The sequence below is a fragment of the Dipodomys merriami genome, unplaced genomic scaffold (genome assembly GCF_024711535.1).
Source record: "Dipodomys merriami isolate MVZ:Mamm:240054 unplaced genomic scaffold, mDipMer1.0.p SCAF_867, whole genome shotgun sequence".
In the NCBI taxonomy this organism is placed as follows: Eukaryota; Metazoa; Chordata; class Mammalia; order Rodentia; family Heteromyidae; genus Dipodomys; species Dipodomys merriami.
In genome coordinates, this window is record NW_027206476.1 from 296079 (window position 1) to 312337 (window position 16259).

The window sequence follows — 16259 nt, forward strand, 5'->3', positions numbered from 1 at the left end:
AGCAGCCGTATTTGTGATAGCTACAACACGGAAACTATTTCAATGCTTAACAACTGTGGGATAAATAAAATATGACATAGTGACAAAATGGAATACCACATCCAAAATACAACATGGTCAAATAATACAAAAATGTTGTGGAAGAAGCTAGATACAAAATGTACTATAAGTATGTAAAGTATAAAAGCAAACAAAATTAATCTAAGATAAAAGTCAGGACTATAGTTATCTTCCTAGAAGGGGCATACTGTCTCTTAAAGATTCTGAACAATGCCGGGCGCTGGTGGCTCACGCCTGTAATCCTAGCTAATCAGGAGGCCGAGATCTGAGGATAGCGGTTCAAAGCCAGGCCGGGCAAGAAAGACCGTGAGATCCTATCTCCAATAAACCACCAGAAAACCGGAAGTGGCGCTGTAGATCAAGTGGTAGAGCGCTTGCCTTGAGCTGAAGAGCTGAGGGACAAAGCCCAGGCCTAGAGTTCAAGCCCCACAACCGACAAAAAAAAAAAAAAAAGATTCTGAACAAGTTCACATTATGAAAATTCACTGTTTTAATTTTCAGTATGAAAATTAAGAAAAAATATAAAGCATAAAGCTAAAGTATAACCAAATATTGTAGTGTAGTGCATGCCTATAATGCCAATACTCTAGAGACTAAGGTATGAGTATTGTGAGTCTGAGGCGAGCCTAAGCTACATTCATATCCAGTCAAGGATGCTTGGGCTACAGAGTGAAAAGAATAAAAAGAGAATCCAAAGACACAGTGTATGCCTATAATCACAGCTGCTTACAAAGTAGACGCAGAATTGTAGTCCAAAGCCAGCACAAGCAAAACCTATGATCAGAACCAAAAACAAACTAGCTATTTCTGCTTTCTAGTTGCCATCGTATGATTGATTCTGCTTTGCCATGCCCTCCCTGCCATTTTGAACTGACATCACTGAGAATATAGAGCAAAATAATGACTACTCCCTGTAGATAGATAGATAGATAGATAGATAGATAGATAGATAGATAGATAGATAGATAGATAGATAGATAGATAGATAGATAGATAGACAGACAGATAGATAGACAGATAGATAGACAGGTAAATAGGTAGATAGATAGAGGCATGCAGAAGAAAGGACTAAGGATGTGGCTCAAGTGGTACTTCATATTGCCAAAAGAAAGAAAGAAAGGTTCCAATAGCCAGGCAATGGTGGTCTGCTGACTCGTGCCTGCAATCTTAGCTTCTCAGCTAACTCTGAAGACTGAGAGCTGAAGATCATATTCGAAGCCACCCAGACAGGAAAGTCCATGAGATTCTTATTTTCAAATGACTTCTCAAAAAATTTAGGAAATAGTGCTGTGGCTCAAGTGGTAGAGTGCTAGCCTTAAGTACAGAATGGGTCAGGGACAACACTCAAATCTTGAGTTCAAGCCCCAGGACTGGCAAAAGAAAAAAAAATATTGATCTGCACATAGTAAACATTTTTCTAAACAAGGGGAAACTATAGTCAGAGACAGATCAATGGTTGGCAAATGCTGTGAACAGACAGAAAGGTGTGGCTACAAACTGGCATGAAGGAACTCCCTCAGATAATGAAAATATTCTTATATCTCAGTGAGCCATACAAATACAGAAAATATTCTGTATCTGTGCATCACAATATACTGTGATTATACAGTATTAACATAACCATTATTTCTCAACACAAAGGCATATTGCAGAAAAAAAGTTTTACTGTATGAAAATTATAGCTCAACTTTGTCCTAAAAGACTATGCTGATTCTTAGTATGGGAATCAATATACATTACAAAGATGAGTATGTTTCAAGAATAATTAGTTCTGTTTACCTTTAAAAATCTTATACTAGATCAACTAGTACACCAAGTAATTTAACTATATTATATCAAACACTCTATTATGGAGAGAACTTTTGCTTTCAAGTTCTACACTTGCCTTCCTATACAGCAACTAGAAAACCAGACAAAATAGAAGAAAGAACTATTTTTAGATACTACACAAAAGACAAAAAAAAAAAAAAACACTTTGGTCCAGGAGAAAAGAGAAACAAAGTCAACGCCACAGCTGGGCTTTCTGCCTAGAGAAAAGTTCCAAACCCCAACACACAGAGGAGAACCTACAGACAACAGAACACTCACAGGCAATGTAAGTCAGGGATAAAGTCTGGCATCAAGGAAGGCTGAAGCAGCTACTACTTTAAAGTCAAAAAACTTCAGAGGATGCAGCTATATAAGTAAAATGTTCCAAGAATCTACAGATGTGTTGATTTGTATGTATCTGAGTAATACACTGTTCAAACACTAGGTAACATCACACAGTTGGGAGAAGAACTAGCATAAGTAGTAAGCAACACAATCCCCATAGCTCAAGCTATGCTGAAACATCTGGTTTTTTAAACAACCAAAGTGAACAGATTTCACTGAAAACCTGAGGAATAAGAGTGAATTCAGAGGAATCAGGGCGCAGCAGTAAAGATAAACTAGTCCTTAAGATTGAAGGCTAAAAGACATACAATGGAAGAAACAAAGCTTCTTCAACCACTGGTGTTGGGAAAAGTGGGCAGCCACATGCAGAAGACTAAAAGTGGACCCCAGCCTACCACCATGCACCAACATCAACTCAAAATGGATTAAAGATCTTAACATTAAACCTGAATCTCTGAAACTACTGCAGGACAGAGTAGGAGAGACACTTGAACTTATAGGCACAAGAAGAAACTTCCTGAACAGAGTCCCAGAGTCACAAAAAATTGGGAGAGTGACTCGACAAATGGAACTACCTTAAAATAAAAAGCTTCTGCACAGCTAAAGCTATCGCAACCAAGCTAAAAAGACAACCAACTAATTTGGAAAAATATTTACCAGCAATATATCAAACAAGGGGTTAATATCCAGTATATACAGGGAACTCAAGAAACTAATCCCAGGGGAAGGGGAAAAACAAGTCGTTTAAATGAGGATACAGGAGGACCCGTCGCAACAATGAGAAGTACAAATTGTTATGTCAAAAAAGAACTTTACAACTTTGGGGGGGGGCGGGGAGGATTAGGTGAGGGGGCCAGGGGGGAGGATGGGAAGGGATGGGTAGGGGAAACAAAGGAGGAGGCTACAATGCTTGATAAGAAATGTACTCATTATCTTGCCCATGTAATTGTAACCCCTCTGTACAGTATTTTCACAATAAAAAATAAATTAAAAAAAAAAGAAACTAATCCCTCCCAAACCTAACAAACCAATTACTAAATGGGCAAGGGAATTAAAGAGAGACTTCTCAGATGAAGAGATAAAAATGGCAAAGAAACACATGAGGGAATGTTCACCATCCCTGGTGGTGAAGGAAATGCAAATAAAGACAACCATGAGATACCACCTTACCCCAGTCAGAATGTCCCATATCCACAAATCAGCCAATGACAAATGCTGGAGGGGACGTGGAGAAAGAGGAACCTTATTACACTGCTGGTGGGAATGTACACTTATACAACCACTTTGGAAAGCAGTCTGGAGGGTCCTCAGAAAGCTAAAGATTGACCTCCCTTAAGACCCAGTCATACCACTTCTAGGCATCTATCCTGAACAACAGGAACCAGTATACAAGGACACATGCACCTCCAGTTTATTGCAGCACTGTTCACAATAGCTAGGATATGGAAACAAACCAGATGCCCCACCACAGATGAATGGATCCAAAAATTGTGGTATCTATACACAATGGCATATTATGTAGCCATTAGAAATGACAAAATAATGGAGCTAGAAGAAATCATGTTGAGCGAGGTAAGCCAAAAGCAAAGAGACAAATGGTGTATGGTCTCCCTGATAAGTGGATGTTAAATCCAAAATGTTAGGTGATACAACAAAATTAACAAGACTTAAGAAACAAAGAACTTCCACTCATCTGGGCAAACCACTACTAAATAACTCCATGCTGCTGATCACATGTATGGTATATATGTGTACACCAGAGGAGAACCAGGAAGATGACACAGAACTAGAGGGAATCAGGGGAAAACATACAACAGCGGGACCCATCAGCTGCACAGGACATTGACCAAAATGAACTAAGCAACTTAATGACAGCTATGTGAGGGAGGGAACAAATGGGAAAGAGGGAACAGCTGATACTATGCAAAACAAAAGAAATGTACATACCACCCAATGCGGAAGAAATAACTGTATCACAAAGCTCATAGAACTCATAAATGTTATACCGTAATAGACGATTTGTTCCAGGAAAGTTAGAGTGTGTTTGTGACTTTAACAGCATCACTATCCCACAATACTCTGAAATTGGGGAAATTATGTAATCAATCACAATAAAAAAATAAAAATTAAAAAAAAAGATTGAAGGCCACACTAGACTCCCTCTAAACAAGCCTAACAGAGAAGGAAATGTTGACACTGTCCAAAAAGAAATGTACTCACACCTGTAATCCTAGCTACTCAGGAAGCTGAGATCTGAGGATTGTGCTTCAATGCCAGTCTGTGAGACTCTTATCTCCAATAAACCATCAGAAAACTAGAAGTGGCATTGTGGCTCAAGTAGTAGAGCATTAACTAGCCTTGAGCTCTAGAGGTGAGAGGCAGCGCCCAGGCCCAGAGTTCATGTCCATGACTGATAAAAAAGAAATGAACTCTTTACCCAACTTATATAACTGTAACCAGTATCTTTTAGTAACAGTTAAAAAGTTTTTAAGTATGAATCTGAATTGGGAAAGCAGGACAGGGTCACTGGTGACTCATGCCTATGGTCCTAGCTACTCTGGGCTGAGATCTAAAGATCACAATGGAAAGCCACCAGGGCAGAAGAGTCTGTGAGACTTTCATCTCCGTTTATTTATCCCGCAAAAACCAGAGGCAGGGTTCAAGTGCCAGCTGTGGAGGAGGGAGACAAGGTAGACTGTGAAGACGGAATTCAAGCTTTAGTGCCAGAACATACACATTAAAAAAGAAAGAGGCCGGGCACTGGTAGCTGACAACCATAATCCTAGCTACTCAGCCTTGAGCAAAAAGGTCAGGAACAGCACCCAGGCCCTGACTTCAAGCTCCAGGAACATCACACACACACACACACACACACACACACACACACACACACACACACACACACACACACGCACACACACACACACACACAGACACACAGACACACAGACACACACAGACACACAGACACACACACACACACACACACACACACACACACACACACACACAGACACACACACACACACACACACACACACACAGCAGAAGACAACATCCTTAAAGGAACATGACAAAATTGCAAAAAAGATACCAAGTGATTTCATTGGTATCTTTTATCTCAAACTTCTAAAAAAAACCCATCTCCGGTATACTTTCCTTCACAGTGAAATTAATGCTTAGAAATTTTAGATGGGAAAGACGTTAGGATGAAAAAGCCACCCATTCTATTCTGGTACACTTAATATTCAACTAAAATCTAAGTCCATAAAACTTCCACTGAGTAGTGGGAGTTCTCTACTCATGAGACACAAGTAAACACAACCTAAATTCTGTTCTCCATGCTAGTCTTCAAAGGTATAAAAAAAGGTGTATTCTCCCTATCTCCTTTCCTTAGATTTTCATATTCATGATCCATTAACTCTCTAACTTTTTAAGACATTAATACTAGCCACTCTTCCCAGGGTTCTCCATGATTTTTATTCCCCTTCTAAAACATGGCTCTGAATGACAAATATCCTTCAAGTCTTATGAAATCACTGCTGTTTACTATCCAAACATACTTCTAACTCCTGTTTTCCTTGCCCACTAAAAGCAATTCCTGATAAAAAATTTCTGAAAATGCCAACACTTTAATCTTCCAACATCTCAAAGCATCAGAGTTAGACATTAAACCATTCTAGCTGCTGGGAGCATGAGGAGAAATGAAACTTCCTGTCTCTGTAACTCCTGAATTTGAGCTTATCTGTTTGAGAATACCATACCTGCACTCACAGCATGATCTGACAACAATTACAAAATCATAAAGAACCCAACAAATAAAAGTGAAGATACCAGGCCCCTACATTCGCCAAAATAACATGCAATACTCTATTTGTAGAGTTCTTCAGGGAGAAAAATAAATTCATTTTTAAACACATAGTGTGTTAGTCACAGACAAAGTAGCCTCACTTATGCAAGCATCATTAAGAACAGTGCCTCATATATGGAGTAATTTGCCATGTCCCATGAAGTTATCTCTCCATTCTACTGACCCATGCACTATGGACCCGAAAGTAGGTCAATCCAATTCTCTCTTAGGTATTCACAAGTAGTGATAGTGGAACCTATTAGTATCTGATAGGTGTGTATGCCAAGACGCAATATAACTCTGAAGATGGAGAAAGACAGGTAGAATAAATCTCCTTCCAGAGAAAAATGATAGAGATGAGCACAGAGTATTAAATGAGAAACAATAAGGGCTATGAGAGATGAAGAAAACAAACTGGTCTTCAAAATTTTTCCATATGGATTAGAAGTGCAGGTTTCCTTTTGATAAATACAAACTTTCAAGACTAAACCTTGGCACAGGCCAAATTTTTCTTAAAAGAGACCCAGAAACACAACAAATCAAAGAAAGATTGGACAAATGGGATTGCATGAAATTGCAGAGCTTCTTGCATGGCAAAGGACATAGTTAGCAAGATCAATAGAAAGCCCATGGATGGGGAGAAGTACTTCACTAGCCATACAACAGACAAGGGTCTCATATCTAAAATATACCTGGAACTCAAAAAATCAAATCCTCCAAAAACAAATCCTCAAAGAAACAACTACCCAATAAATAAGTGGGTTAAAGACTTAAAGAGAAACTTCTCTGAAGAGGAAATAAGAATGGCCAATAGACACATCAAGAAATGCTCAACCACCCTAGCCATAAAAAAAAGGCAAATCAAAACAACATTGAGATACCACCTCACCCCAGTTAGAATGGCTAGAATCAAGAACTCTAATAACAACAGATGCTCGAGGGGATATGTACAGAACCCTACTGCATTGTTAGTGGGAGTGTAAACTTGTTCAACCACTTTGGAAAGTAGTATAGAGGTTCCTCAAAAGACTACATAGAGCTCCCCTATTACCCAGCAATCCTATTTTTGGACATATACCCAAATGATCACAAACAAGACCATCCTAAAGCTATCAGCACAACTATGTTTACTGCAGCATTATTTACCATAGCTAAGATATGGAACCAACTCAGATGCCCCTCAGTAGATCAAGAAAATGCCAAAAAGAAAATAGAAAAAAGGCTAGAATGTACCTCAGCTCAATGGCAAAACCTTGTCTAGCTAGTGCAACAACCTGGGTTCAATGCCCAGTTATCAAAAAACAAAAGGCAGAAAAACAATCAAACAAACAAAGAACAAAAGGCAAAAAAATAGCCTTAAATGAACAAAAATACTTTTTGGTCCTGACAGATTTAAATTCACCTAGCCCTGGTTGCCAAACAAAGTGCTAAGCAATTCTTATATTCAACATATATGACAATGTAATTTTAATACGTAGAAGTCCTTGAAATTACTTCAGAGGCAGAGTAGAGGGATATCAGCAGTTCCAAGACACAGATCTCTAACTGGCAGCTGGATTCACAAGACAACACACCACACCTGTAGAATGTCCCCATGTCCTTAGTATCAAAATTGCACAAGCTAGCTACTGAATCCAAAGTATCCTAGGACTTAATGTTTCCATATATAGACCTCCAGCATGTTTGACTTCGGCTGAAATCTCACTGGGACTAGGGATCCCAAGGGAAGTCTCTGCCTTTTCCATGATATTTGAAGTATCTTGTCCTAGAGAAAAATCAAAATGTGTTGCTCTTCATTAAACAAACTAAACAAACTAAATTTCAAAAATGTAATATCAAAGTCCATGTGTCTAAAATCATGATAGCTATAAGACAGTTTATTTTTAACAATTAGGGTTATTAATCCTTGGAAATATCTCCTTAGTATAACATTTTTTATACAAAAACTCTGATACAACATCACTAAAGAACAGACACTTATAGCAATTCCTAGACTTCATTCTAATACGAAAATGCTAACAATTCTACATGCGATGTCTATCATCTATCTTATGATCACTTGTCTTCAAACAATAAATCCCTTGAACAAATGTAGAAGGAGATTTATTAACAAAGTCCCTTGTAACAATGTAAACAAACACAGACAGTCATGAAATGACTGATGATCTTACACACAGTTGCTAATGTAGCTGAGCCTGAGGAGAGCAAGGACTTGTTCCAGGTGCCCCAATATCCCCATCTGGCCTGGGATATATCTTTGGAAAGTTTCCTACTGTCCCAGTAAATGAGCGGGGGAGGGAAGACACAAGAAAGTATGAAAGGGCTGGGAAGGTGGCTCAGTGGTAGAGCGCTTGCCTTGCATGCCTGAGGCCCTGGGTTCGATTCCTCAGCACCACATAAGCAAAAAGGAAAAAACCGGAAGTGGCGCTGTGGCTCAAGTGGTAGACCGCTAGCCTTGAGCTGAAGAGCTGAGGGACAGCGCCCAGGCCCAAGAGTTCCGGCCCCACGACCGGACCCCCAAAAAAAAAAAAAAAAAAAAAAGAAATAAAGTATGAAAAATTAGAGAGCAATAGTATAATATACGTAAGTTATCTAATTATTAGCCAAAGTATGGGGAACCAAATAATATTTGCTTAATGCACTGCTTGACTGACAGACACTTGCATGTTTTCATCATGTAGGCACCATGCAGCAAAGGTAATTACTGCTGATGGCATTTATAGAACTGAAAAACTATTATTTATGGTTGTAAAAATAAGTAAAGAAGTTCAATCCTAAATTAGCATTGAGCTCGAGTCTCTTAACCCCAACTTCTTTTTCCTTGTACCAGGGCCTCACACGTTTGGTTTGCTTGCTCGTGACTGGCACTCTACCAATTGAGCCATACCTCTAGTGTAGCATTTTGCTGAAATTTGGAAATTGAATCTGCATTTCATCTGGACCTAAGCATCCTCAGGAGCTAGGATTACTGGTGTGAGCCAGGGGTACCAGGTTAACCCCAATATTTTTAAATCCCAATATTTTATAGAGATTCTAGCTGGGCACCAGAGGCTCACACCTGTTTTCCTAGCTACTCAGGAGGCTGAGTATCTGAGATCTGAAGATCACAGTTCAAAGCCAGCCCAGGCAGGAAAGTCCATGAGACTCTTATCTCCAATAAACCATTAGAAAAACCGGAAGTGGTGCTGTGGTTCAAGTGGTAGAGTGCTCACCTTAAGTTGAAGAGCACAGGGACAGCGCCCAAGCCCAGAGCTCAAAGCCCCATGACCCACAAAAAAATAGAGATTCTAGTCAGTGGCTGTCTGTAATACCTGAAAAGGGAGAACTTCTGCAGTCTCAGGGTTCCTGGAAGACCCAACATCTGGTCTTTTCAACTGGGCACTACAGCTTCCATTAACTTTCTTGATTGGCATGTTGGTCAACAGATTCATTAGTCTTCACAGACTCAGAATTCTCCACTGACTCCCAGTTTCCATCTTCATTTATCACTGGAGTCTCAAGGATCATCTTTATCAGAAAGCCCAAGGGAAAAAAGTGATTGAGGTCAGCTTTTTTAGTATACATTATTTGTCTAAATCTTTTGACACTTTCACAGAGTCACAGGCAGGAACATTAGTAAATTAATACAGACAAGATCCCACAGATCTTCCCCCACGTTCTCCTAATAACAGCTTCCATAACTGAAGCATAATTCATTGTGGCAGAATCCACCAATCTTCAGATTTCAACAGATTTCAACTGAAACTCTTTCACTTCAAGAAGTATAGATGAAATTACATAGCATGCCACTTGTTAAGAATTTTTTACACAGCATTTAAGTCCCTCCAGACCAACTTCTATTGTATTAAGACTTTTTTTATTGTTTCTGAATAGTCCATGGTATAAATGTACTTTGGGACTATCACAGAAATAAGATGATTCAGAAACCTTATGTATAGGTGTTTATGGGAACCAAAGCGTTCTCTTGGGCTACTCAGTTTAGTTTTAAATGTTACTGTTAGGCTGGGCATGTGCCTTAGCAGTAGAAAGTTTGCCTAGCATGCATGAAGCCCTGTGTTTGATTCCTCAGTAACATATGAACAGAAACTGGCACTGTGGGTCAAGTGGTAGAGCGCTAGACTTGAGCAAAAAAGCTCAGGGATAGTGCCATGGCACTGAGCTCAATCCACAGTACTGTCTCAAAACAAGGTATTATTCTATTCTTTTCCCAAGTAAACTATCACTTCATTTTCCTAGTGGCAATGTATGAATAATCAAGTTCCCCTGAATTCTGATCAACCTTGTGTTGTCACTATTTTGATTGAACCATTCAAATAGGTATGTAGTGGTACCTCACTGAGCCTTTTAAATTGCATTCCTCTAACGGCTGGGACAAAGGCATCCTTTTATGTGCTTATTTGCTGAATATATATTCTTCAGTGAAACATTTATTTGTATCTTTTGGTCATTATCCAATCATTCTGGTTTGGTTTTTATCATTATGTACTACAGAGACTTGAGAACACTGTTTATTGGAGATTTAATTCCTCTACTATATGGCTTGCAAATATTTCACGCTAGTTTATAGTTTATCTTTTTCCTGTCTTCCTAGAGTCTTTCCCTGAGCAAGTTTTTCATTGTGAGGAGGTTCATTAGCTATTTCCCCTTTTACTGACTATCCTTTAAAATCTTTAGTAATCACTTCCTACTAAAACTCTTCCAGAGATTTAATCTATCCAAAAATATTTCTGTCAGAACAGTTTTTTAGGGTTTTGTTTCCTATTTATAGTGGTGGCCCTAGGGAACAAAAGATGTCCCTAATCCTTTTGCTTTTGTTTTTTAGATAGCGTTTCCCAATTTGTCTAGGCAAGCCTCAGACCATGAATTTCTTACCTCTGCCTCTCAAGTACCTGAGATTACAGGCATACACTACCATGCTTGCTATCTCTGAAACACTAACTTTTTGTTTGGTCTGCTCTTAAACCTTAATCCTCCTATCTCCTTCTCTGGAGTGTCTAGGATTATAAGTATAAAACACTATTCTGGGCCTTTTGCTATTATTAAAAATATTCATCATAAATATACCAAAATTCTGTTAGTATTGGAACATTTGATGTGACAAAAGAGATGACGATTGACTTATATTTTACACTTACTTTTTTTTTTACAGGGCTAGTGATAGAACTTAAGACCCCACACATACCAGGGAAGAGCTCCACCATTTGGCTATATCCATTGAATTCCTACTTTAACATTTTTTTTGCCAGTCCTGGAACTGGAACTCAAGGCCTAGGCACTGTCCTGGAGCTTTGTTTGTTCAAGGCTAGCACTCTAACCCTTGAGAGACAGCCTCACTTCTAGATTTTTCTGTGTATGTGGTATTGAGGAACTGAACAACGGGCCTCATGCATGGTAGGCAAGCACTATTACTAAACCACATTCCCTGCACCTCAGATCAACTTTTAAGCAACAATTCAATTACCCAATCTAATTCCTTCCAGAAGAAGAGAAGGAGAATCAAATACCATGAGAGAATAAATGTATTTCCTCCTCTTTCCTTCACTCTTCTCTTGTGCTCTCTCTCTTTCTCTTTCACCCTCCTTCACCCATACACACAGGTATGTATAAACTATTTTGTAGAGAGATGGATTACATGTAGGAAAGAGCCAATATATGACAACAAATGTTTCAAACAGATTTTAAAAACTTATTAACAACTAAGGCAGAAAGACCAGCACACTACTATAATTAAGATACATACCAAAAATGCTAACAGAAAGGAAAACACCCATTTGAATCAGGAGACATGATTCATACACAAAGAACCAAACACAAGTCTAGAGCTTGGAGTGTCAAATCTAGCCTAGAGATGTTTTTAATTTATCTATATAGTGCCTAAACTTTTAAATGAGTTCCATGTTTAAAAACCAGTCTTCATACAAAAGTGCAAGTGTCCAATTTCCCTTGAAAACTGAAAGATCTAGCAACAAAGGCTATATAGTGACTGGTTAATAACTACTTCATGCCAAATAGCTACTGGTCCTTTTAGGCAATGCTCCTGTACCTCAAAATTGGCACTTGAATTCAATTCACTCATTTATGTTAACTTGATTAGCCCCATAGTCATCTGCAAATACCTGCCATTGAGACATACATCAGACAGTGACAGGTGAAAATGCCAGAGAGAGTGTTCAAAGGTATAAAAACAATCCATGAGAAAGCTCAAAGGTATACATGATACCAGTTGCCTGGAGCCATTAAAATACCGGGGAGAAAAAGAATCACGAGGCATGAAATCAGAAGGCAACTTTAAGATACCTTGGAGCTAAGCTGTAGGGGTGTGTGTGTGTGTGTGTGTGTGTGTGTGTGTGTGTGTGTGTGTGTGTGTGTGTGTGTGTGTGTGTGTGTGTGTGTGTGTGTGTGTGTGTGTGTGTGTGTGTGTGTGTGTGTGTGTGTGTGTGTGTGTGTTGTATACTATGTGTAATGCATGCACTATATGTAATACATACAAAATATATCATTGTAGAAATGTAATTCATTTAACTTCATATGATATTAAGACATACTCTGAAACAGGAAACAATGGAAATCTCTATACTTTGGTCAACACCATCTAAATTTGAATCTACATGATTAAAAATCATTTAGAGGGGCTGGCCAGGTGGCTCAGTGGTACAGTACTTGCCTTGCATGCATGAGGCCCTGGGTTCAATTCCTCAGTACCACGTAAGCAGAAAAGGCCCGAAGTGGCACTGTGGTTCAAGTGGTAGAGTGCTAGCCCTAAGCTGAAGAGTTGAGGGACAGCACCCAAGACCAGAGTTCAGGCCCCAGAACCAACCAAAAAAGAAAATAAAAGATCATCTAGAATGTGTTAGGATGGAAGACAAAGAGTTTATATTGTTTATACTGTTAATATTATTAGTAGAAGGAATGTAGATACTCTACTCTCAATAAATTCATCATCTCGCAGCAAACATAAATAAATAACAGGTAGGTGAAAGTGCAATTGCATTATTTAATGGTTTCCTAAGTTTTCTGGGTACTTTATGATGAATTGGAAAAGAGAAATATGCCAGTAAATTAAGAAAAAATAAGCCAAAGGGATTCATATTTTTAAGGAACCAAAATGCATATGCTTTGTGTCTCTCACTCCTACCATCAGGCTGCCTTTTCCCTCCTTTACCCTTCTCAGCAATCAAGGCTTACCAGCACCTTGCTCCTGCCGACCTCAACTTGGGGAATACCATGCACCCAGGCAGCACATAGCCACTGCTGATGCCTATTAAAGCTAACTCACTTTGTGAATGTCAGTTTGGAAGGAAACTATCTTGCAGAAAAGCTTATAGGCAAATCTCCAACATCAGGCTAGGTTCTCAAACAGAACTTGAGGCACTTCACAAGCTGGGCCATTTAGAGATGAGGCAGAAGATCTTGCTGGAATACCAACCTGGCCCATGTCCATCTCAACCAAAGCATCTGGTTCCCATCTGTTTCCTAAGCTAAACCTGCACAGAGATACCCTTTGAAGAAAATCTCTTTGCAATTGAACTATAGACTCAGATTATTTGCCAATTACCATGTAAGAAACAGTGGCCTCATCCTGAAAAATACTGACAAGGATCACCTTAAGTAGATGACCAAAGATACATCCAGGCAATGAGACACCAGAAATTGATATGACATAACTGAGCTTTCTCATTCAGTTATAAAATTAGGCACAAACAAACAAAGAAACCAATATGCCTAGCTGGGTTCCAGTGGCTCACCCATGGAATTCTAGCCAATAAGGAGGCTCAGATCTGAGGATGTTGGTCCAAAGCCAGCCCAGAGAGAAAAGTCTGTGACATTCATATCTCCAGTGAACACCAGAAAACTAGAAGTGGGTGCTGTAGCTCCAAGTGGTAGAGTGATAGCCTAGAACTAGCTCCAAGAGAGCACCCAGGCCCCGAGTTCAAATCCCAGGACCAGCCAAAGTAAAAAAACACCCACCCAAGTCACACTGGGAGGCTTCCCACAGGATCAGTAGCTGCCCTTTTCAAAAGTGTCAAGCTCATACTAAAGAAAAGACAGTGGAAATGTCACAGACTGGAGGAGGCAGAGGAGGGCTGACAGATCAAGGGAAAGCAGGATCCTGGATGGATCCTGAGTGGGAGTGCCAGTTCTGAGGCTTGAACTCAAGACCTGGGCACTGGCTCTTAGCTGTTTCGCTCAAGGCTGGCACTCTACCACTTGAGCCACCACTTTACTTCAGGCTTTTTGATGGTTTGTTGGAGAGAAGAGGCTCACAGACTTTCCTGCCCAAGCTAGCTTTGAAACTTAATCCTAAAATCTCAGCCTGCTGATGAGTTAGGATTACAAGCATAACCCAACAGTGCCAGCTATATTTTCTGATTTATCTTGCAATAAAAATAAAAAGATTGGGGGGGAGGGGGGAGGCTGGGAAGGGATGTGAAGGGTAAACAAAGGAGGAGGCTGCAATGCTTGGTAAGAAATGTACGCATTATCCTGCCCACGTAATTGTAACTCCTCTGTACAGTATGTTCACAAATAAAATTAAATTAAATTTAAAAAAATAAAATAAAAAGATTGTTTTCAAAATACATACTTGGGAGGGAACAAGGGAGAGGCTCTGCTAGTACTGTTGACTCTAGCCGTTTTTGTCTTATGCTACAGCTGCAGGGCAGGCCACATGGGCAGGGTGTGGTTCAGGCACAGGCTCATCCTGCCTAGAACAAGGAGGTAAAAATGAGGTGTACATAGTTCTGACAATAGCTAGTGGTCTTGTTTGGCCTTCTAGTGTAGAGAGCAGAAGGAAATAAAATGAGGAAATAATAGTTGAGGGCACAGTATGTAATCTCATTATGCCATGACAAGATATTTGTTCTTAACCTGTCAAGCAAAAGAGAAAAGGTATATGTTTCTCATCAAGGATAGATACCACCTCAGTGGTCACTTCTCAGTCCTCTTTGCAAACAAATCCCAATTTTGTCTCATCATCCATTCTGTTGGTTTCTGTGTTTACATGGGATGTCTGGTGCTGCAACTGCCAACTTGGGATGATGAACTTTAGCCTGTGGAGAATATACTCAGTATGGTCAATTCAAAAGATGGTAGGAATATAAATATAAGAAGACAGACTAGGTGCCAGTGGCTCAGGCCTGTAATCCTATCTACTCAGGAAGCTGAGATCTGAGGATCATGGTTCAAAGCCAGCCCAGGCAGGAAAACCTGTGAAACTCTTATCTCCAATAAACCACCAGAAAATCAGAAGTGGCCCTGTGGCTAAAGTGGTAGAGTGCTAGCCTTGAGCTGAGTTGCTCAGGGACAAAGCCCAGGCCCAGAGTTCAAGCCCCATGGCTCACAAAACAAAAGACAAAAAAAGAAGACAGTACTGAGCCACTGAATTAATGAATTCTACCGTCTCCCTTGTGCTATGGTTATTATTTTTTTTCTTTTTTTTTTGCCAGGGCTGAGGACTGAACTCAGGGCCTTGCACACGTGCCAGGCTTGCACCCTTCCCCTGGATAACCCCCCAGCCCCACTGTGGTTATTATTATGTGAAATAATAAATCTTCCTCTCACTGAAATGAGTTAGGCCTTCTAAAATTACACCTAAAAGCAACCAAAATTATGCTTGAGTCCTAAGGGAAAATAAAAGGCATCTAGAAGTAATACAAGAAGAAAAATATAGGTTAAAAAAATAAAATAAAGGCTAAAATGCATTATGTGCGTAGGGCTCTGAAAAATCTCCCAGGCCTGAAGAAACTCACCTGGAGTTTCAGAAGCCAGCTCCAATTTACATTTAACCATCTAAGTCTAGTTGCTATCAAGTTCTTAGAGGCAGTGATCCCTGAGAAGAGGAAGAAAAATGAAAGGGAAATAAAATTGAACAACTGCCAGTGGAGAAACCAGCTTTACATGATCCATTTCCTTCCAGGGAATCTCTATTTGTCTGAAGAGAATTTCTTCATCAGATCCCTGGCCCCAAGTCAGAGACAGGTATATGAGGAGGAGACAGGACAGGGCAGCCTAAGATGGACAGTGACTCATCTGGAATGGAAGAAAGAGCTAGCATGTGGCAGAGACTGAGCCCAAAGCTAAGCCTGACTCGATCCAGAACCTTCCCAATGCACTGTCATGCCAGAAATGAAAGCCAAGCTGCAAAGCCACCAAGAGCTGCTTCTAAGCCATTCTGAAAAGTGCCCACATTCACCCA

General features: G+C 39.8%; 1 protein-coding gene across 25 annotated transcripts in view; it reads right to left on the reverse strand.

Annotated features, from left to right (window-relative positions):
- The window catches only part of LOC138820357 (protein FAM114A2-like), a 185184-nt gene that overhangs the window by 118473 nt on the left and 50452 nt on the right, over positions 1–16259 (reverse strand). For 16 of the 25 annotated variants that reach the window (XM_070012017.1, XM_070012016.1, XM_070011997.1 and 13 more), the window contains exons 4-5: positions 9376–9571; positions 7737–7829 (exon numbers count right to left, since the gene is read on the reverse strand). The exons of 3 other annotated variants lie outside the window; for them this stretch is intronic. In XM_070012017.1, the coding sequence (XP_069868118.1) occupies positions 7737–7809 (73 nt within the window). In that variant the 5' untranslated portion in view covers positions 7810–7829; positions 9376–9571. Of the gene's footprint in view, positions 1–7736; positions 7830–9375; positions 9572–14648; positions 14770–16259 lie in introns of all 25 variants that reach the window. 6 more of the 25 variants (XM_070012011.1, XM_070012013.1, XM_070012012.1 and 3 more) reach the window with 2 other exon arrangements.